Source organism: Melanerpes formicivorus, unplaced genomic scaffold, assembly GCF_026170545.1.
Source record: "Melanerpes formicivorus ecotype bairdi unplaced genomic scaffold, bMelFor1.0.p_v2 SCAF_33, whole genome shotgun sequence".
NCBI lineage: Eukaryota > Metazoa > Chordata > Aves > Piciformes > Picidae > Melanerpes > Melanerpes formicivorus.
In genome coordinates this window covers 7,914,166-7,935,280 of record NW_027142385.1, presented here as the reverse complement: position 1 = coordinate 7,935,280, position 21,115 = coordinate 7,914,166, and the positions used below count along the sequence as shown (strand labels likewise).

Genomic DNA, 21,115 nt, shown 5'->3' with positions numbered 1-21,115 from the left:
GAGCTTCCTCCCTTCCGCCTGCATCTGCAGTCTTGGGAGGAAGATGCACAAACAGCCCACATGCCACACTCTTGACCCCTGCTTTCATGCCCTTTTGAGTCCCTGCCCCCTGTTTGTTAGACAAACTCCAAAAGCAGATGAAAGGAAGCTTGTGCACTAGCTGGAGACTCAAGCTCCTTGAACTGTGGCCTGAAGGTAAAGGAAACCGGAATTTAAACCCTGCTCAGTCTGAGCTTGCAGAGCTCTGACAAGAGGCCTTCAAAGAGAAATCTTCTCTTCCCTGCCTGCAAAACAGCAAGCCAGAGATCCTCCCCACATCCACTCTCAGCTGCTCAACAGTTTTATACCTACTGCTGCCACTCCCTCATTTGCAGATTGTGATGACAAAGGAACACAGTCAGGGTTCTTGTACAGAAAAGCCCTGCACACCTCCTGTACACTTCATGGTGAGGGGAAGGTGAGCCTTACCTTCTGGAACACTTGATAGTTGGACTTGGACCAGATGTCGAGCTGCAAGAGGGGAAAAACACAGTCAGGCCTTACCACACATAAAGAAGCAGCTCTATGGAGAACAAGCAGCTAACACAGAATCACAGAATGGGCTTGGAAGGGCCCTCTGGAGCCCAAGCCCTCTGCCAAGGCAGGGTCACCCAGAGGTGGTGCCATGGGCTGAGCTGAATCTGCTACACAACCCCTGACAAAAGGCCACTCAGGAACACGTCCAGGTGGGCTCTGAATATCTCTGGAGATGGAGACTCCACCACCTCTCTGGGCAGCTAAGCAGCTGTTCAGACCAAAAGAGCAGCCAAGGAGATCTCTGGAGATGTAAATCCAAGCTCACTGTCCTGCCCCATTGCCTTTACCTCTTGTAACCCAAGCAAGGCAATGAATGCTGTGAGGTTTCCTTCATCCTGCACCCAAGAACGAGCCCAGGCTGCCGCTTTCATCACAGAGCTGACAGACACAAGACCTGTTGAATTAATGTGGTCTTTTAAAAGAGCAAAATCTTCATTTGTACAGGGCTGTGGCTGAGCTATGCAAATATTCCTCAGCTTCAGTGTGTTTCCAAAATGAGGGCATTTTGCTGAAGCTGATGCTCGTGTCTGAACAAGCGAAGCAGCTCCAAACGACACAAAGAGCGTTTAGCTGAATGAAGCCAAAGCACTGCTCTGCTGGGGCCAAATAAAACATCCCTTAGGAGACTGCATTTACATTTGCAGGCCAAAGAAAAACAACCCCCACACTACAAGAGATTTGAGGGTGTGGAGAACTGCAGACATCCAGGACTTCAATGTTTTGCTCGACTGTATGCAAACTAAAAGAGCAAAAACCGCAGGAACTTTTAATAGCCCTGGAAAGCAGGAGGGGAGGCTGGGCCTGGCTCAACACCCAAGTGGCTCACAGGGAGAACAACTCTGACTGACAGCTAATTAATGCTTTCAGCTCAGTCCTGTGGAATAGAGAATTACAGAACTGCTGGGGTCAGAAAAGGCCTCTAAGATGATCCAGTCCAACCTTCAACCCAACCCTGCCCTGGCCACTAAACCCTAGCCCCAAGTGCTGTGGCCACAGGTGTCTTGAACACCTCCAGGGATGAGGACTCCACCACCTCCCTGGGCAGCCTGTGCCAGTCCCTGGCCACTCTTGCAGCAAGGAAATTCTCTGATCTTCAACCTAAGCCTCCCCTGGCACAATTTCAGGCCATTTCCTCTTGTCCTGAGGTGAGTAAAACACATCTGAGGGGGGGTGAAGGTGGAGAGGGGAAACGATGCTGAACCCAAGTAATTGATTCACACAGCTAAAAATGTTCAGAGTGCTGGAAGGTCTCACCCTGCTCAGTGGCTCACTTCTGACTAGTGGTACAGAAGTGACCCCTGAACCCCCAGTCCTCAGCCTGGACAGGAGGCAATGATAAATACTTTAAAAACACCTCCAGGAGTGATGCTTCAGAGCTTCCTCCAGCTGACCTTGCCGGGAGACAAAAGGCAGCTGATGGCTCAATGCCTTTTCCAGGTTAGATGAAGGCAGAAGTAGCCTGAGGCAGCTGCCTACAAACCTTTCACATTTACTGGCTCTTGGGGCAGGATCAAGGAGCTGTGTGACCACCACCACCACTGCTAGGGTCAGACCTGGCTACCAGGAGGATGGAGACTCCCAGTTCCATGGAGAAGACAAAGGGTGGTGGGGACAGGTTACTGCTGGGAGGTTCTGATTGGAATCCAGAAGGAAATTGTTGCCCATGAGAACAGTTGGACATTGGAATCATCTCCCAGGGGAAGTGGTGGAGTTCTCTACCTTGGTCAGTATCGAGACTCAGCTTGGCAGGTGCTGGGCCAGCTCATTTCAACTAGACTGTGACCTAGACAGGTTGGACCAGATGATCCTTGGGGTCCCTTGGACCTGATCTTGATTTCCCCTGTAAGAGCAAACCTGTGCCTGCTGGGAAGGAAGCTTCTCATTTCCAGCTTAGAAAAGTCTACACTTGAAAATACAAAATGAATCCCTCCTTTCCAAAAGCTCTTTTCATGTAATTTGAGGCTTCCTTTGACTAGAGACAGAGCTGTAGGTATGGTTTTGCTAATCTCTAGTGATCAAACCAAGGATGTGATCCTCTCTAGTTAGACTCAAGAGCTGGAAAAAAAACCCCCAACAGCCCAAAAAACCCCACCAAAGTCTACTTCAGATGCTGCATTAAGATGAACCCAACAGGTCCTGAATGTTCATTAGCTGGCAGGGAGACTGAGAAGCTGAAGAGGTAATGAGTGTCTGTCGTAGGGACAAGTTCAAAAGGAGGAGGAGGCGAAAGAAAGAAAGAAAGAAAGAAGAAAAACCACAACAAAAAAAAAAAGGGAAAGAAAAAGCAAGAAGAGAAAGACAAAAGGCAAAGCTACCAGAGCCCCCCAAGCACAGCTCCCAAATGCCTGCCCACCTTCCCCCCTCAGACAGAGGGGGATTAAAGAATGCATCGTTACGGCTCTATTATTCCTCAACTTTTCACTTTCAATCAAGGCACACATCTGTAACTAAGAAAGCCCTGCTGAAAGCACAATTCCAGGCCATCCTCTGCATGTGAATTAAACTGGGGGGGGTTTGTTTTTCAGTGGGGTTTTTTTCTCCCTTTGGTTTCCCAGTGCCCCACTCTCCCCCAGCCCGAGGAACAAGAGGCCATTTGCTGAAGGTCGTCTGAGCGATTTCAAAGGCGATAACAAATCAGAATGTTCCCTGCATCTAATATCAAACAGGTCTGGTGCCAGCACTTATTAGAGGAATCAGATTCAACCCCCCCTTCACCCAAACACACCCCCCCCAGCTTTGAAGTGGAAAGAATGCAGGGATCAGAAATTACCCGAGAGACAGCTCTGCCTGTCTTTGAAGCTCTCCTTTGATACCACCACTGCTTTGCCTCTCTTACGCTAGGAGGCTAAAAGCTGCCTCTTTCTTTTATTGATATGGGGTAATTAATGAAGCCACAGCATTAACATAACCCAACTTCCTCACCATGATAATTCAGCTGAGGGACTTAGGCTCCTGTAGTGAAGGCTGAGGGATGTAGAAGTAAGAACCTGGCTGGGCAGTGCTGGCGAGCGCCCGCTCCAAACGTGCCCCGTCCAGGCGGCTCCTGGTGTCAGCCCCCAAAGGAAAGCATGGAAGTGTCCACTCTAAATGTGACAATAACCCAAGCTCCTCACCATGATAATTCAGCTGAGAGACTTAGGTTCCTGTAGTGAAGGCTGAGGGATGCAGAAGTAGGAATTTGGCTAAGCAGTGGCATTAAGTACCCACTCCCAATATGCCCTGTCGAGGCGGTTCCTGGTGTCAGCTCCCAAAGGAAAGCATGGAAGTGTCCACTCTAAATGCGACCATAACCCAAGCTCCTTACCATGATAATTCAGCTGAGAGACTTAGGTTCCTGTAGTGAAGGCTGAGGGATGCAGAAGTAGGAATTTGGCTAAGCAGTGGTGTTAAGTACCCACTCCCAATGTGCCCTGTCGAGCCCCCAAAGGAAAGCATGGAAGTGTCCACTCTAAATGCTCCCTCTCAAGGGGCTTCCTGGTCTCTGCCTACCGAGTAAAGCATGGAGTACCCACTCTAAATGTGCCCTGTTGAGGAGCTTCTTGGTCTCAGCATCCAAAAAGAAACATGGGAGTACCCATTCTAAAGGCCCCTGTTGAGGTGCAAGTTTGGGATAGACTTGGAACTGCTGGATTTGGAGTCTGCAAAGGCAGCTGCAAGAAGAAAGGCAAACTGCTGTGCCTCCAGCCAGCTGATCCTGGGGCTCCTTTGAAACACCTGCTCCAGGGGGGAGAAGGATGTGCAGAAAGCCTCTGAGAAACCCATTTCTGCAGGGGCAACAGCAGCTTTAAGCCATGGTCTCTGCATCCAGAGAGGTGCATGGCATTGGTATGCCAAAACTGTTCCCCTGTGGGTTGGTTTTTCTTGGCAGATTTGGGCTATTAATGGCTCAGCTGAAACAAAGCTGCCCTGGGAGGGTGAGCTGCATAGCTTCACTTATTCAGGAATCAGGACACCACCAGTAATTAATTACCATCCATGATTAAATCCCAGAGCACAAGGAGTATGTCAGAGTCTGAAACTGAGGGCAGCATGGTGCCACCACTAAAACCATGAAGCTCATTAAGAAGCATCAGGCTGTGGTGGGCACAATGGGTTAGCCTGGTAAGCAAGAGAGGAGACTGCAGAGCCAGCAGCAGCCAGAGGCCACCACAAGACAAGAGGCTGCCAGATCTCACCTATTGTTTTTGCAGTGTGTCACCAGAAATGTCTAAGTTATGCAGCTGGCAGCCTGGCAGAGACATTCTGCAGGGCTGGTGAATAATTCAGGAGGGAAGTACATGAAGCACTTCAGAAATGCAACTGTCTGTCTAAGCACAGCCTGAAAACCAGCCTCTACAATCTTGTGCCCTTACTCACTGCAAGCTCCAGGCTTCTACTTTTTTTCACCTTCATTTTGAAGGTATTGAAACCTGTGAGGAGGAGAACCCATTTCAACCAGACCTCAGTGCAGCAGCACCACGTGGGCAGGTCTCAACCTGCCAGCCTCCACAGGCACACAGTGAGCTGAAGCAACCCAGGGACTGCAGCCTCAGCTTTCCTGCACCATGCACAGTGCCACAGCCAGGAGAGACTCCCAGCTTTGGTTTCTCTAGACTTGTCTGACCAATGGACCAGAAGGCTACCAACACTTCTGCTGTTTGTACTCATCTCTGCCCTTTGTTCCTTGTCCTATCACTGGGCACCACCACAAAGAACCTGGCACCTTCACCTTGGCACAGATACTTACACTGATCAGATCCCTCTCAGCCTTCTCCTCTCCAGACTAAACAGTCCCAGGGCTCTTAGCCTTTCCTCACAGCAGAGATGTTCAAGTCCCTTCATCACTCTCCTAGGCTCTGTTGGACTCTCTCCAGCAGATCCTTGACTCTTGAACTGGGGAGCCCAAAACCAGACCCAGTATTCCAGGTGTGGTTTCACCAGGGCAGAGCAGAGGGAGAGAACCTCTCTAGACCTGCTGGCCACACTTTGATGCCATGATGCTGTTGGCCCTCTTGGTCACAAGGGCACACTGCTGCCCACCAGGACCCCCAGGTCTTTCTCCATGGAGCTGCTTTCCAGCAGGATGCTCTCTAGTCTCTACTGGTGCCTGGTGTGATCCCTGCCCAGATGCAGAACTCCTGTTGAACTTCATGAGGTTCTCCCTTCACCCAGCTCTCCAGCCTGCTCATATCTTGCTGGATGGCCTCACAGCCACTGCATTTCCCTCTCCTGGTCTAGAAACTTAGCAGCTAGGACAGGGTGGTGAAACCTCACTGGAGTAACTTCCCCACCAGCATCTGCTGTGCCAGGGAAGGGACTGGAATGGCCTGTTTGCAGTTGCCTGTAATCACTCATTCCCAGCAGGCACAGTAAGCAAAGTGAAGCATTACAAGAGCACAATCTCATTCTTATTCTCTAATTAGCAGTGTAGTTAATTAGTGAGGGGGAAAAAAAAGAGAGCTCACTGTTTGTCAATATGTGCTCCAGTTGGCAAAACTAGCAAGCTATGCATTTATTTCAGCTTCCAAGCCAAATGTACTCCTGATGTCAGTGGCTGCAGCTCCAACCCCACTGAAGTCAAATGCAATGTTCCTATTTATACCTAAAGAGCTTCAGGTTTGTGCAAGCCCTGGGCTGGCCCAGTGGAACAGCAACCTGCCACCTAAAGGTCAGAGGCTCCTGCAGCCCCAGGGGGGCAGTCACACAGCCTAGCTCTGGACACAGAAAGCTTAAGTCAGTAGAAAACAGATTCCCCTGCAGAGTGGCTCAGAGCAAGCAAACAAGCCAGGTGTTAGCAGGGATGCTCTGGAGGAGCTCCACTGCTCCCCACTGACAGCAGGCAAAGGTCAGTGCCCCGTGCCTAAAGCTGGCCCTGCTCAGTCCCACTCTCCCCAGGGCAGGAAACAATGACAGAGAAACTGTGCAGGGCTCTCTGGAGAGTTCACCTTGAGCTGAGCAGAAGCCCAGTGCCAGATGCTGAGTTTCAGACAGGAGCTCTGCGACTGAGCCCTTCAGCATCTAGAGCACTGCTACATTTCAAGGGAGCTGGGCTCAGCAGAGACAATGAGCACCCCCAAGGGAAGTGTGACACAGGGATCCATCAGTGCTCCTTAGGCACTCTCATCTCACTCTGGAGCAGAGGTTGGGGTGAAGAGGGGCTGGAGCTCTGGGGCTGTATTTAGGTGCTGATGCCCAGGCAGGCTGCTGCAGCTGCTCCTGCAGCACTGTGGTGTTTAAACCTGCAGGTCTGAATAATGCCAATCAAACCCAGGCAAGTTTTATTTTCCTACTTCTTAGACCAATCCCCCTCCCCCTGAGTGAGAAACCTCTCACCTGGGAAATAGAGCTGTGCTATTCTCTCCTCCAGCAGCTCCTGGCTTTTCTGAGGGAGAGGAGGCTCAGACTCGGAGGCGCTGAACTCCGGGGTCAGCGCACGACGTGCCTCTGTCTGCTAAACCACACTCCGTGCTTTGCAGAGGAAGGGAAAGTCTCACCTCATTATAACATGGCCTATGGGTGCCAAGTGCTCATCTTGAGATAATGAACTTTTTGTTTTAATAGGCTTCATAATCAGAAGAGAAAGCTCCAGAGAGAAAGCGTGGAAGATGGAGGTGTTTAGTGGTGTTGCTGGCAAAGGAGAGCTCTGGCCGGTGGCTGGGTGAGAGAGACCATTCCAGGCCGAGAAGGGAAAGCAGCTGAAGGCAGTCAGCTCCCATTAGCATCTCCTGAGGAGCTAAGGAGCCATATGGAGTGTGTGCAGGCAGGATCTGAGGGTTCAAGCAGGGTGAATCGTTCATGAAACAAATCACTTAGTGAAGCAGGGAAGGTTGGCTTTAATAGCTGCTCCTCAAGATGGGCTCTTAGTGATGGGCAGAGGAGTGAGGACTCCCCAGCAGTGATGTGTGCAGCCTTGTGTTCAGCAAGCTGAGCACAAAACTAGCCCAAGATTTCCCAGTAGCCCTCAGAAAAGAGCAAGCTGAACCTTGGGCTATTGATGTGCTGCTGGAGTGAAGAACTCTTCTCTCAGCAGACATTATTAAGGAGGCAACTGGGGTCTAAGGTGATGAATTAGAAATTCAGGGAAGGGCTTCAGAGCTCAGAAAGGAGTCAGACATTTGGGTATGAAAGCTCCAAGCAAAGCAGTGATAAATGTAAAGGCCAGCACTCTGCAAAGCATCCTCAGAGCCTTCTGGGACAGCTTTATGTTTCCAGCACACCCATGATGGGATTCCTCCTGCTCTGGCACTTCAACACCAGCTGAAAGAAACCCCCAAACCCTTAGTGCTGCTGGGTAGCCAAGAACCTACCTTCCCATCTTCAGTGTAGACATTCTCACTGTAGCCTTTCACTATGGTCCTGTCAATGAAGAGGCTTCTCATCACCACTATCACTTTCAACACTTTTCCTAAGGTAACCTGGAAAGAACAAGAGAAGGACAAAGTGAGGGGGGGGAAACCCCAAGCCCCAAACACAAAGCAAGCTGAAGGAGGATGGATGGTGTCAAGTTAAACAGCTTTAAGTTGATGCCATTTCAGACTTCAATAATTTATAGGAGAGAGCAAACTACAAGATCTAAGGCAGTGGGTTTGGGAGGAAGAGGCAGGCTGGGAAGTGCAGAACAAACAAACAATTCATTTGCAACTGAAAAGGTACAAATTCCCCCAATTCCCTGGTGCAGGGATGACACTGCCAAGCAACTCTCTCCAATTTATTAACACCACAACTCAATAACTTGTCAGAAACCACCAGCAAATGTGATTATTTTCAGTGGATTTGATCTTCTCCAGTAGAAACCCACTTAGAGGGGGGGAAAAAAACCCAGAGAGAAGCTGAAAGCAGAATCAGAGCCTTCTAATGCTGGCTTTGAAAAGGAGTTGGAGGGAAAACAGTGTAGGCCTCATGATAAAGTGAAATTATTTAAAGGGAAACTGCAGCTAAGAAGTGGAAATGTGACACTGGCAAAGGCTTCATTTTCTGCTCTGCAAGTGGTAAAAGCAGAAAGAACAGAAGGGGCATCATGAAGAAGTTCTTCCCCATGAGGGTAGGGAGAACCTGGCACAGGTTGCCCATGGAGGTGGTGGAAGCCTCAGCCCTGGAGGTGTTTGCAGCCAGGCTGGATGTATCATAGTATCAGTCAGAGTTGGAAGGGACCACGAGGTTCATCCAGTTCCAGCCCCCCTGCCATGGGCAGGGACACCCCACACTAGATCAGCCTGGCCAGAGCCTCATCCAGCCTGGGCTTAAACACCTCCAGGGCTGGGGCCCCAACCACCTCCCTGGACAACCCATTCCAGGGCCTCACCACTCTGATGGTGAAGAACTTCCTCCTCCCCTCCAGCCTGAATCTCCCCACCTCCAGCTTCATTCCATTCCCCGTAGTCCTATCACTACCTGATACAGTACCTGGATGTGGCTGTGAGCAACCTGCTGTAGTGTGAGGTGTCCCTGGCCATGGCAGGGGGGTTGGGACTGGCTGAGCCTTGAGGTCCCTTCCAGCCCTGACAGTGCTGTGGACAACTGGCTGGGACAGGGATCTGCTGAGAGAACTGACTCTGAGGAATTCAGACAGCAACCATGTGTGGGAGAAGGAAGGAAGAGGAAAAGAAGACATTTCCAAGAGAAAAGGAAAAGAAATCTGATCAATGGAAGGGCACCAAGGCTGCCCCCAGCTCTCTGGGCAGCATTTGCTGTCTCCACTGCCTCCACACGCTCCCTTCCACACCCATGGATCTCACATTGCTGCTGCCAGGTAGAGAAAGAGAAATCAACAGGATGAAGCTGAGCTGAAGCCTGTGTGGGATGTTCCTGAAAGTCCTCAGAGTGGAACAAAACAAGTTGAGCAAGCCCAGCCTTGGCACTCCAGCTGGCTGGGATGGATTTCTTGCTGGCCTCAAACCTCCCCACGAGGTTTACCTGCACCAAGGCTTTCCAAATGCTTCTGCATGAGCTCACTGCCTTTGCCTTTGCCCAAGTCCTCTGTTTTCACACCCTCCCAGTGATTCACTCCACACTTTCAGAACCTGTCACAGCCGTCCAGACCCTGTCCTCAAACGAGTACCAGAAGTGTGAGCTCCCTAAGGAGGTTGCAGTGAGATGGGGGTTGGTCTCTTCTCCCTTGTATCAGGTGACAGCAGAGGAAATGGCCTGAAACTGTGCCAGGGGAGGGTTAGGCTGGAGATTAGGAAGAATTTCTTTGCTGCAAGAGTGGCCAGGGATTGGCACAGACTGCCCAGGGAGGTGGTGGAGTCCCCAGCCCTGGAGGTGTTCAAGAAACCTGTGGCCATGGCACCTGGGGCTGTGGTTTAGTGGCCAGGGTGGGGGTGGGGTTGATGCTTGGACTTGATCTTTGAGGTCTTTTCCAACCAAAACAATTCCATGGCTCTACGGAGCCTCTGCTGTTGCAGTCTCAGCTTGGACAGCATTCAAGGGGGTCCTGCCCAGAGCAGGGGCAGGCAGGCATGGTGCTGATGAGTGAAGAGCAGAATGCACTGCAGCGTTGGCCAGGCTAGTGCTGGGCTGCCTGAATTAGCTCTTGCAGGTCCCTGGCACCACAAGCACAAGGGTTTCCTACTCTGTGTTGCTGCTTTGATGTGGGATTCCTGGAGGTGTTACACTGGTGGAAGAGAGATCAGGACTCTCAGCTGCTTTTTCAGACCTATCATTAGTTAAGCCTTGCCAGAAGGAGAAATTCTGCAGAGCCAGGTGTAGCTCAGAGGAATTACAAGTTCATCATTCCACCAGCACTGAAAGAATGAGGCTAGCAGCACAGAGGCTGAGCAGCAGGCTGCCACCAGGCTGGGGGATGCTGTTAAGATCTGGCAGCCCAGAGTACACTCCACAGCTATTTCCAGGGCAAAGCACCTCCCAGATGGTGCACAACAAATGGGAGATCATTTATTTTCCCCCCTCTAATAATCCAGACTCAGACCTGTTTGCAGGACTTAATGCTTTTGTTCACCTCAACCACATTACACAGCTCCTATTTTCCAGCAGACCATTTTCTTTCAGTGCCTGCTCCACTCAGCTAACTGGAGTCTATGTGCAGCAAAGATCTATGGATGGGATATAATTTACACCTGTGTCCCTACAGCTCACCTGAAAGAAGGTAATAAACCCCTAATGGCTCTGGGCAAAAGGTAATTTGCTGGTTCTACTCCCAGCTCCACTTGCACAGGTGTCTCCTGGAGGTCAAGCCTCAGCCAGGTGGACCCTCATCACCAGGCACTGCAATGTGCCTGCTCTGCTCAAGAGCAGCCTTCAGGAGAAGGACCTGGGGAGTGTTGGTTGATAAAACACTCAGTGTGAGCTGGCAGTGGGCACCTGGTGCCCAGCAGGCAGCTGTGTGCTGGCTGCATCCAAAGCAGGGAGAGCAGCAGCACAAGGAGGGGATTCTGCCCCTCTGCTCTGCTGAGACCTCACCTACACCACCACATCCAGTTCTGGTGCCCCCAGCACAAGGAGCACCTGCAGCTGCTGGAGAGGCCACAAAGACCATCAGAGGGCTGCAGAACCTCCCCTGTGAGGGCAGGCTGGGAGGGTTGGGGCTGTTCAGCCTGGAGTAGGCTCCAGGGAGACCTCAGAGCAGCATTTCAATATCTGAAGAGGCTGCAGGAGAGCTGGGGAAGGACTTTTGACAAGGGCTGGGAGTGACAGGATGAGGGCCAACGGATTGGAGCTTGAGGAGGGCAGGAAGAAATTCTTGACAGTGAGAGTGGGGAGAGCCTGGCACAGGCTGCCCAGGGAGGCTGTGGATGTCCCCTCCCTGGAGGTGTTCCAGGCCAGGCTGGATGAGGCCTTGAGCAGCCTGGGCTGGTGGGAGGTGTCCCTGCCCAGGGCAGGGGGCTGGAACCAGCTGATCCTTGTGGTGCCTTCCAGCCCTGACTGACACTACGACACTACACTATGAGACTCTGACCTCTGGGGGAGTCCCTCCCACCCCACCCCATTCTGAGTCCCTGTCCCTGCACTGCCACAGAGAGCAGCTGAAAGGAGCTCCTTTGCTTACACCAGAGAGCCACCTCTCAGCCATGAGGCAACAATTTCCTCCCTAAGCCAAACTTCTCCTATTAAATCTCAGCCCCTGCTGTCGATATCCTGTTAAGGCAGCACTTGGCTCTGCGAGATTTTGCCTGAAGGATGCATGCCAGCTCCTCCTTGATGGAGCAAGCTTGAATCCAAATCAATACATGGCCAAGGTCACTTTTAAAATTCAATTAATATGAATGGAGGAGAAAAAAATATATAAAATATAACAATAATAATAAGAAAAATATGCCCCAGAGTTGTGGGAGCTGAAAATAGGAACAGCTGTGAGTTAAACAGAAGCAACCAGAGACCTCCAGGAGCATCCAGTCCAACCTATCACCCAGACCTACCCAGTCAACCAGACCATGGCACCAAGGGCCTCAGCCAGGCTCTCCTGAAACACCTCCAGGGCTGGGGACTCCACCACCTCCCTGGGCAGCACATCCCCAGGGCCAATCTCTCTTGCTGGGAAAAACTTCTTCCTAATATCCAGCTTGAGACTGTGTCCTCTTGTTCTGCTGCTGGGTGCCTGGGAGAAGAGACCAACCCCCACCTGGCTCCAACATCCCTGCAGGGAGTTGGAGAGAGCAATGAGGTCTCCCCTCATTGCTAAGCAACCCCAGCTCCCTCAGCCTCTCCTCCCAGGGCTGTGCCCCAGACCCCTCCCCAGCTTTGTTGCCCTTCTCTGGACACCTTCCAGCAGCTCAACCTCTTTCCTAACCTGAGGAGCCCAGAGCTGGACACAGGACTCAAGGTGTGGCCTGAGCAGTGTTGAGCACAGGGGAAGAATGACCTCTCTTGTCCTGCTGGCCACAATGCCATTGGCCTTCTTGGCCACCTAGGCACACTGCTGGCTCATGTTCAGCCTACTATCAACCAGCACCCCCAGGTCCCTTTCTGCCTGGCTGCTCTCAGCCACTCTGCCCCCAGCCTGTAGCACTGCCTGGGGTTGTTGTGGCCCAAGTGTAGCACCCTGCACTTAGCCTTATTGATTCTCATCCCACTGGCCTCTGCCCACCCATCCAGCCTGGCAAGGGCCCTCTGCAGAGCTCTCCTACCCTCTGACAGATCAACTCCTGCTCCCACTGGGTGTCCTCTGCAAACATACTGATGATGGACTCAATCCCCTCATCCAGCTCATCAATAAAGACATTGAACAGCTCTGATGTGAGGGGGGAACTGATGTGCCTCAGTCAGCCCCCCAGATGGTGTTCCTCACCCTCTAGTGCCCCACACCTGTTGTGCCAGGGCAGCTGAGCAGGTGAGAGGGGCTGGAAGTGGGGGTTTTAGGGCTGGGTATTAACCATCTTGCTTCTAAACTTCCTTCTAACTCAAACCTCCTAAATTCAGCCACTTGAAGTCATCCTCAAATCCCTTGCTTCCCAAAAAAGCAAGCTCCAGCTGAAGAAGGTAGGACAGGCAGCAGCTGAGTGCAGTCTCCAATATGATGCAGCTCTTCTTTTTTGGGGACAAAGATATATGAAATAAACCAGAATAAAATAGAATTGAAAGAAAAATCTCCCTGAAATATCCCAGATTTAAAACTATTTGGTCTATCACTAAGATAATTCTCCAGGAGCATCTGACAGGAAGCTGTGTGCCAGGAAAGGGGGGTGGGGGGAAGCAGAATAATCAGGGAGAATTGGTGGAGAGAATGATTTCTTTGTCAGACTGCTCCAAAAGTTCCCATTTCAAGCCACTGAGGGCTGGGGAGAGGAGCTAAGCACCTCTGCAAATAAGGCAGGAGCAGGGCTGAGATCTATTTAGCAAATCAGAAAGAGACCAAAATCCATTTCCCAGGCCCCAGTTCTGCTGGGAGGAAGGGGAGGGAACAGCTGGAGATTTCCTCCCCCCCCTTTCATTTTGCCTCCCCACTGAAGCTGATACCACATGAAAAGCCCTTTCAGACCCAGCCTGCAGCAGGCATTAAGGAACATTCCTCTTCAGTGGCATTCAGAAGTTTGGTATCAGGAAAAGCTTTGCTGACAGCACCAGGCTCCAACACTTTGCAGAGAATTCCCCAAGCTCCAGATTTCCTCTCAGCATCCCAGGGAATTTGCTGCTGGTTTGAGCTGCAGATGCTCTGCAATGCAGAGCTAGAAGGAAGCAAACCTTCTGGCTCATTCCAGGTGGGTACCTGCTCACCTGTGTCAGAACCAGCACAGGTTTGTGCCTGCTTCTTATTCACTTTGGAACCAGGCAACATCACACCAGAGAGGGAAGCACACTCAGAGTGGTTCCAGCAAGAGGCCAGACACCTGCTCTGTGCCCTCCTCACTGCCACTCTGAGCCCTCACCGGGTCACAGAATCAGAGCTCATCTGCTCCAACCTCCCCTGCCATGGGCAGGGACATTTCCCAACTAGACTCAGCAGCTCAGGGCCTCATCCAACCTGGCCTTGAACACCCCCAGGCAGGAGGCAGCCACAGCCTCCCTGGGCAGCCTGGGCCAGAGTCTCACCACTCTCCTACTGAAGAACTTCTTCCTCAGCTCCAGTCTAACCCTGCTCTCTCTCAGCTTCAAACCATTTCCCCTTGGCCTGTCTCTAGGCACCCTCATGCCAAGTCCCTCTGCAGCCTCCCTGGAGGATCCTTCAGGTACTGAATGCAGTCCCTGTTACAGGCTTTCCTCTGAGCCTTCAGAGCACTCATACTGCAAACCACTTGAGGTGGCAGAGTGAGGACAGGCAAGGTGATGTGGCTCAGGTGATGCCACCCTGTGCTGAGCTCCCCACCTCAGGTACCCCTGAGATGTTGCCCTGCACCTTCTGGGATGGTTGAATTTGGGATGCTCAAATGATAGGACAGAGGAAATGGCCTCAAGTTGTCCCAGGGGAGGTTTAAGTTCCTAGAATGACAGAATGCCAGCTTGGAAGGGACCCCAAGGATCATCTGCTCCAAACTTTCTAGGTCACAGTCTGGTTGAAATGAGCTGGCCCAGCACCTGCCAAGCTGAGCCTTAAAGCTGTCCAGGGTAGAGCACTCCACTGCTTCCCTTGGGAGATGATTCCAATGTCCAACTGTTCTCAAGGGGAACCACTTTCTTCTGGATTCCAATCAGAACCTCCCCAGCAGCAACCTGTCCCCATCACCCCTTGCCTGCTCCATGGGACTCCTTGTGAAAAAGGGAGTCTCCATCCACCCTTTGCTCTGTGGTATTAAGGTCTTCCCTGGGCCTTCTCTTCTCAAGGTTGGGCATGAGGCACAGTTTCTTCCCCCAAAGGCTTGTCAAGCCCTGGAACAGGCTGGACAAATGCCTGGAGAGCTTTCAAAGCTGTTTAGATGTGGTTCTGAGGAAGGTGACAGTGCTGGGGTTGATGATCTTAAAGGCCTCTTCCAACCCAGCTGATTTGCTGATCCTACTCAGCCAGCCATAAGCTCATCCTCCCACTTGGGTATCTTCCTCAGCAGCCCAGTGCCTGCACACCACCTTCCCATACATTGCAGACCAAGGCTTTGTATTAAACACAAACCCCACCCAGACTTCCACCTCGTTATCTCTTCCCCTCTGCCTCATCTGCTGCTGCCATGAGCACTGCTCCATCCCTCACATGCTCATTATTCTTTAATGATGCCTATTTGTAAATAGCAAGAGAAGATGCAATTAAGCCATTAGAGTCTAAATAAACAACCACTCTAATTAGGTTCTTTACAAGGATTCCTGGCTTTTGGTGTGAGGGCTGGAATTTACCTTTCATTAGCTGAACCTAATTGCAGTGGTGCCTGAGGAAAAAGGCAGCACAGACTTAGGGCTTGAAATGGTTTCCCCATGTGAAGGAGGAGCTGCCATGGCAGGGTCTCTCCACCAGGGCAAGAAACTGGCACAGGATATTGGTCCAAGGGCAGACTGACACTGGTGGAAGGCTCAGGCTAGCCCAGCCTGGCTGCAGAGCAGGATCTGGACTCTGGCTCTTTTTTTTCCCCACTCTAAATTACAGCAGAGAGGAATTTCTCAGGGAGGAAACCCAGGTCTGATCTTGCAGAGCAGAAGCCTGTGAGAATACCACCCCAGGTCTGCAAGGCTTTGGGACTGGAGAACAACCCTGGGGCACTGGAACCCTGTGGAGGGCATAACACTGAGCAGGTTCCCCAGGGGTCTCTCTCTGCTTTTTCTACTCTTGTTCATTTTCCCACCAAAAGATTCTTCTTCAGCTTCCTTATTCTTACAGCAGACAAGCAAGAGAGTAATTCACAATTCACTTGCCACCTCCTGCTCACACAGGGGCTGGGAAGGACCTCCAGAGATCATCCAGTCCAAAATGCCTGCCAGAGCAGGGCCACCCAGGGCAGGTCACCCAGCAGCACATCCAGGTGGGGCTGGAACCTCTCCAGAGAGGCAGACTCCACAGCTGCTTTGGGCAGCCTGCTCCAGCACCCTCACAGCTCCCTACAGCTACCTGAAAGGAGGTTGGATGGAGTGAGGCTGATGCTGGTCTCTTCTCCCAGGTAACTAGAGATAAGTTGAGAGGGAATGGTTTAAGCTGTGCCAGGGGAGGTGTAGGTTGGACACCAGGAAAAACTTCTTCCCTGAGAGAGTGGTGAGGGACTGGCACAGGCTGCCCAGGGAGGTGGTGGAGTCCCCACCCCTGGAGGTGTTCCAGAAGCTGCAGATGTGGTGCTTCAGGACACAGTGCAGTGGTCCTGGGAGCTGGGTTACAGTTGGACCTTAAAGGCCTCTCCCAGCCTGGGTGATTCTGTGAGGTTTATCCCTTTACAACTCCTGGCAGCTGACCAACCAAATCCCACAAACACCTTAAGGAGTCCACAGTTCCCTCTGCTGCTGCTGCAAATTCCTTTAGCATCACCCTGTCATTAGAGCTGATACAATCTGTGTTCAGGCTTTTTTTGTTGGGTTGCTTTATGCATGGGGAGATTAAAAGATTAACTGGGGGGGGTGGGGGGGTGAAATCCCTGGTGAAGTTTGGGATTAAACAGCACCTTGAAATGCCACAATCAACAATCAACTGCTTTTAGAAGCAGCTGAGGATTTCACCCAGCTCTGAAAGGTCTCAATTATTTCTGTGTTTGGTTTGTGTCCCACAAATCCAGAGCCATCAGCTACAATTGCTGGGTATGAATCTAAAGCACAAACCCCTCTGCATCACCTGGAGGAAAGCAGCAGCCTCAGAGGAGCAGGAGGCAGCAGCCTGTCAAGACACAGCACTGATGCTCTCAGGAACAGTTTCTTTTGCTTTCTGCTTCGAGTTCTCAGCTTCTGTGGAAGCTGTGCCCTGCTGAGGGAGAAGCCAGCTTAACACAAAGGTTACCCACCAGAAAGGACCAGCAGGCTCACATGGCTGCTAATGATTCCTCTTGAAACACCAGGAGGACCTTAGCCCACCAAAGGCTCAGCCCTGCAGCTGAGGATGGAAGCTGATTTCCCTGTGCACATGGAGCTGGGGCTAACACCTTCTGGATTAAGTACTTTGCTTTTTTCCTCCCTAAAGATGATTTATTTGGTAACATCTTCAGCTCTCCTGAGGTTTCACAGAACCTCCCAGACATTCCCTTCCCCTTCTCCATCTCCTGCCAGACATTTGTAGGTTCCTAAAATATGCAGCCTGGTTAGCAGTGCCTTTGAAGAGGAACAGACCTCCTGTCTGGTCAATGATTGTGCTGGAAGATGCTTTAAGGTAGCAACCAAACTGGGTTCAGGTTCAGATCCCTCACTAAAAGAAAGACATCAAGGTGCTGGAACAGGTCCAGAGGAGGGCAATGAAGCTGCTGAAGGGTTTGGAGAACAGTTCTGGTGAGCTGAGGTTGTTCAGTCTGGAGAAGAGGAGGACTGAAGGGAGACCTCATTGCCCTCTACAGCTCCCTGAAAGGAGGCTGGAGCCAGTCTTCTCCCTGGTAACAAGCAACAGGACAAGAGGAGATGGCCTCAAGTTGCACCAGGGGAGGTTTAGGTTGGACACTGGAAGAAACTTCTTCACCCAAAGGGTTTTCAAAGCCTGGCACAGGCTGCCCAGGGAGGTGGTTGAATCCCTATCCCTGGAGGGGTTTCACAGAGGCAGAGCTGTGGTGCTGAGGGCCATGGTTTGGCATCAGCCTTGGCAGAGTTAGAGAATGGTTTGGCTCAATGACCTTAGAGGTCTTTTCCAACTGGAACCATTCCATCCAAGACCTCCATGAGCAGCAGCAGGTATGCTGTGAATAGTCCCAGGGTGACAAGAGTTTGATACCACACAGACAGTTAATTAGCTCTGGACAAGCAGCACAGTTGTGCAATGCTTTGAGGTGGCCCCAGCACGACCTGCCTGGGGTGGTGCTGCGGCAAACCCTGCTGCAAGGAGCAGCTCCAAACCTAACCTGGGAGAAGCTCAGTGTGAGAAATCACAAGCACTGCAGAAACCTCCCTTCTGGGGGAGGTGCTCTTCACACTGCCCATCCTGCAGCACCTTGCACTGAATGATCTGGGGCTGAAAACAGCAAAAGCTTTCATAGCAGTCAGGGCCAGATGGAAAGTGCCATATTGGCAACATCAACTGAGACAGATGGGAAAGAAGGAAAACCTGCCTGGGAGAAGAAATGCTAAACCCATCACACAGGCACGTACAGAAATACTTCAAAAACAAGCTTTTTGATCTCTGATCCAAGGGAAATGTGCACAGCACTGCTTCAGCACAGGACCATGGGCCTGCAGCAAGCATGCCCTTGCTTTGGAGAGCAACAGCAACATGGAGCTGACTGAATCACTGCTGCTTGTAGAAGGGGCTTCTACAGCCACCACCCTTCACTCCACCTAATCTCTTACCAGTCACATCCATCTCCTTCCCCAGCTGGGCCTGAAGACTGAAAAGCATCAGCTGGTTTCTGACCCCAAAAAGCCACCAGAAGTGGAAGGCCCAAAGAAGAGCTCTAAGGGAATGGAAAGGGTTTAAAAGCAAAGGGAGTGAACCCCAAACATTTTACTACAGCAAAACAGTTTCTAAACACCAAAGTCAGCTTAAGAGGGAAGGCAACAACCTCCAAGGCTTAGAACTCCCAAAGTCTGCACTGATTAATTCAATTCTTTTCTGGAATTCAGTGTTCCCCTTGGTGAACCCAACCACTGCAGATTAAATGCTTCAATGCTGGCTGTCTACTTGAACCTCTGACTCAGTTAACCTCTTCAAAACCTGATCTAGCTGGGGGTGTCCCTGCTGAGTGCAGAGGGGGTTGGACTAGATGACCTTTGGAGGTCACTTTCAGCCCAGACCATTCTATGATGATTCTATGAGAAAGGAAAAATCCAGCACCTGAAAGGGGCCTACAGGAAAGCTGGGGAGGGACTTTTGCCAAGGGCTTGTGGTGACAGGATGAGAGGCAATGGATTGAAGCTGCAGGGGGGAAGATTTAGACTGGAGATCAGGAAGACATTGTTTAGAGTGAGGGTGGGGAGACACTGGCACAGGCTGCCCAGGGAGGCTGTGGATGCTCCCCTCCCTGGAGGTGTTCAGGGCCAACCCTGAGCAACTTGGGCCCATGGCAGGGGGTCAGAACCAGGTACCTTTAAGGTCCCTTCCAAGCCAACCCTTCCTGGGACTCTGTGAATCCTACGCTGCTGTGCTGAGGTTGTTTAAAACCTCATCATTACCAAGCAGCCTTTCAGGAATGGTAACTCAGCCAGTTGGGAACTCCCCCTGCAGGGGGTTAGATGAGGCAACTCACCAGCAGCATTGCTGAGGTCCCATTGGGCCTGGAGAGCTGGATGGACATCTCAGGGAACATCCTGTCGATGCGACTGATCACGTCATCCACGTACCTGCCGACGGCAGCAGACAGCAGGGTTAGCAGCCAGGCTCCTGGGCACACTCTCCACAGCACTCTCCTGAACCAAACCCCTTGGCCACCTGCATGTTCTTCAAAGCATGAATGCAGGCACAGTGCAAAAAGTCCTCAGGGAGAGGAAGCACACCAAAGCCTCTGCAAGATGCTTCGAAACTGAACTGCCCTCCAAACACTCACTCCATTTAGGGTCCCAATCTGCCAGCCCCCAAGTCCTGCCTGCCCCTCAGGAGCCTGAAGGATACATCATCAAAATGACTCTTCCAGCACAGGAATCCCTGGGATGGCAGCTCCTGACTCTCTTTTTGAGGAGCTAAACAGGCAGAGGATTTATCAAAGTCTCCAGTCCCCTCATCACCTTTGTAGCCTCTGCTGGACTCTGGTACTTTCCTGTCTCTCCAGGTAGGGAGATCAGAAGCAGACCCAATCCTCCAGATGTGGCCTCCCCAGGGCAGACAGAGTGGGTGGAGAACCTCACTCAACCTGCTGCTCACACTCTTCTTAATGCATGACTGCAACAGACCCATCCAAGACCCAGACTGCCATCACCAGGAGATGGAGCATGAGGGTGACAGCCACTGCCACTCAGCCTCCATCATCCAGGGCAGGCTTAGCTTGGAAGAAGTTCTTTACTATGAGGGTGGTGAGACACTGGAACAGGTTGCCCAGGAAGTTATGGACACTTCACCCCTGGAGGTGTTTAGGACTGGGCTGGATGAGCAACCTGGCCTGGTGGGAGGTGTCCCTGCCCATGGGAGGGGAGCTGGCACTGGATGATCTCTCTTCCCACTCATCCAAAGGATTAAAAATGATCAGAAAGAAAACTCCAGTCAAGAAGGTTCTCCTCACACAGTGAATTTGGTATCACTCTTCACAGGGCAGCTGACAAAAGAACAGAATGCAAACTAAACTCCTGAGGAACCAGGAGGTTTTCCTGTGGGAAGGCTCAGAGCTTTTTATAGATCCAGAGAATGGTTTGGGTTGGAAGGGACCTGAAAGATCATCCAGTTCCAGCCCTCTGGTACGGGCAGGGGACACCTTCCCCTCCATCAGCCTGCTCACAGCCTCATCCAACCTGGCCTTGGACAGCTCCAGGGAGGAGGCAGCCACAACCTCCCTGGGCAACCTGTTCCAGCATCTCCCCACCCTCACTTCTCTTCTTCAGTCAAGAAGATGTCAGAGAGAACCCAAGAGCAGTGTGACAGAAGAGCACTGCTGTGCTTATCATTGTTGTGCCCCTTCGCCTTCCCGCAGGCAGGCACCAGGGTGTCCTGAGGACTCATCAGAACAGAAGGATCCTTCAAAGATGAATATATTATTACTCAATTAGCCCAACTACATGGCAGCCTCAACCATCAAATGACAAACAACCTAATCTAGAGCAGAATTCTTCTGTAGATATGTCCTTCAGAGAGGACATCTGGTAAAACATCTTGTGAAGGGACGGGGATGATAAATCAGACGCTGCAAAGTAATGTAGAAGTGTAACTGGTGATGACTGCAGAGAAAACTGAGGAACATATGATCAAGACAAGCCAAAGTGCACTCCTGAGGCTGTCTGGAAAGAGGGTCAGAGAAAGCTGCTGTCTGGAACTTACTTTGCCAGCCCCCAACAGCAGTCATTTAGTGCCAGAATGAGCAGAGGCACAGCCGACACATCCCTGCCCCACCGCTTCCAGCTCGAAGCTACCAGAGCTCCTATTTTAGTTACAGAACCTTTTACTCCATCCACCTCAGCTAAGCACAGCACTTAAGGATGGAGAAAAGGC

The 21,115-nt window shown here is 51.5% G+C and overlaps 1 protein-coding gene across 1 annotated transcript in view; it reads right to left on the bottom strand.

Annotated features, from left to right (window-relative positions):
• MED27 (mediator complex subunit 27) overlaps positions 1-21,115 on the bottom strand; it is a 99,054-nt gene that overhangs the window by 14,046 nt on the left and 63,893 nt on the right. The window contains exons 4-6 of the mRNA XM_068155965.1: positions 19,230-19,323; positions 7,863-7,970; positions 469-510 (exon numbers count right to left, since the gene is read on the bottom strand). Of these exons, the coding sequence (XP_068012066.1) occupies positions 469-510; positions 7,863-7,970; positions 19,230-19,323 (244 nt within the window). The remainder of the gene's footprint in view (positions 1-468; positions 511-7,862; positions 7,971-19,229; positions 19,324-21,115) is intronic.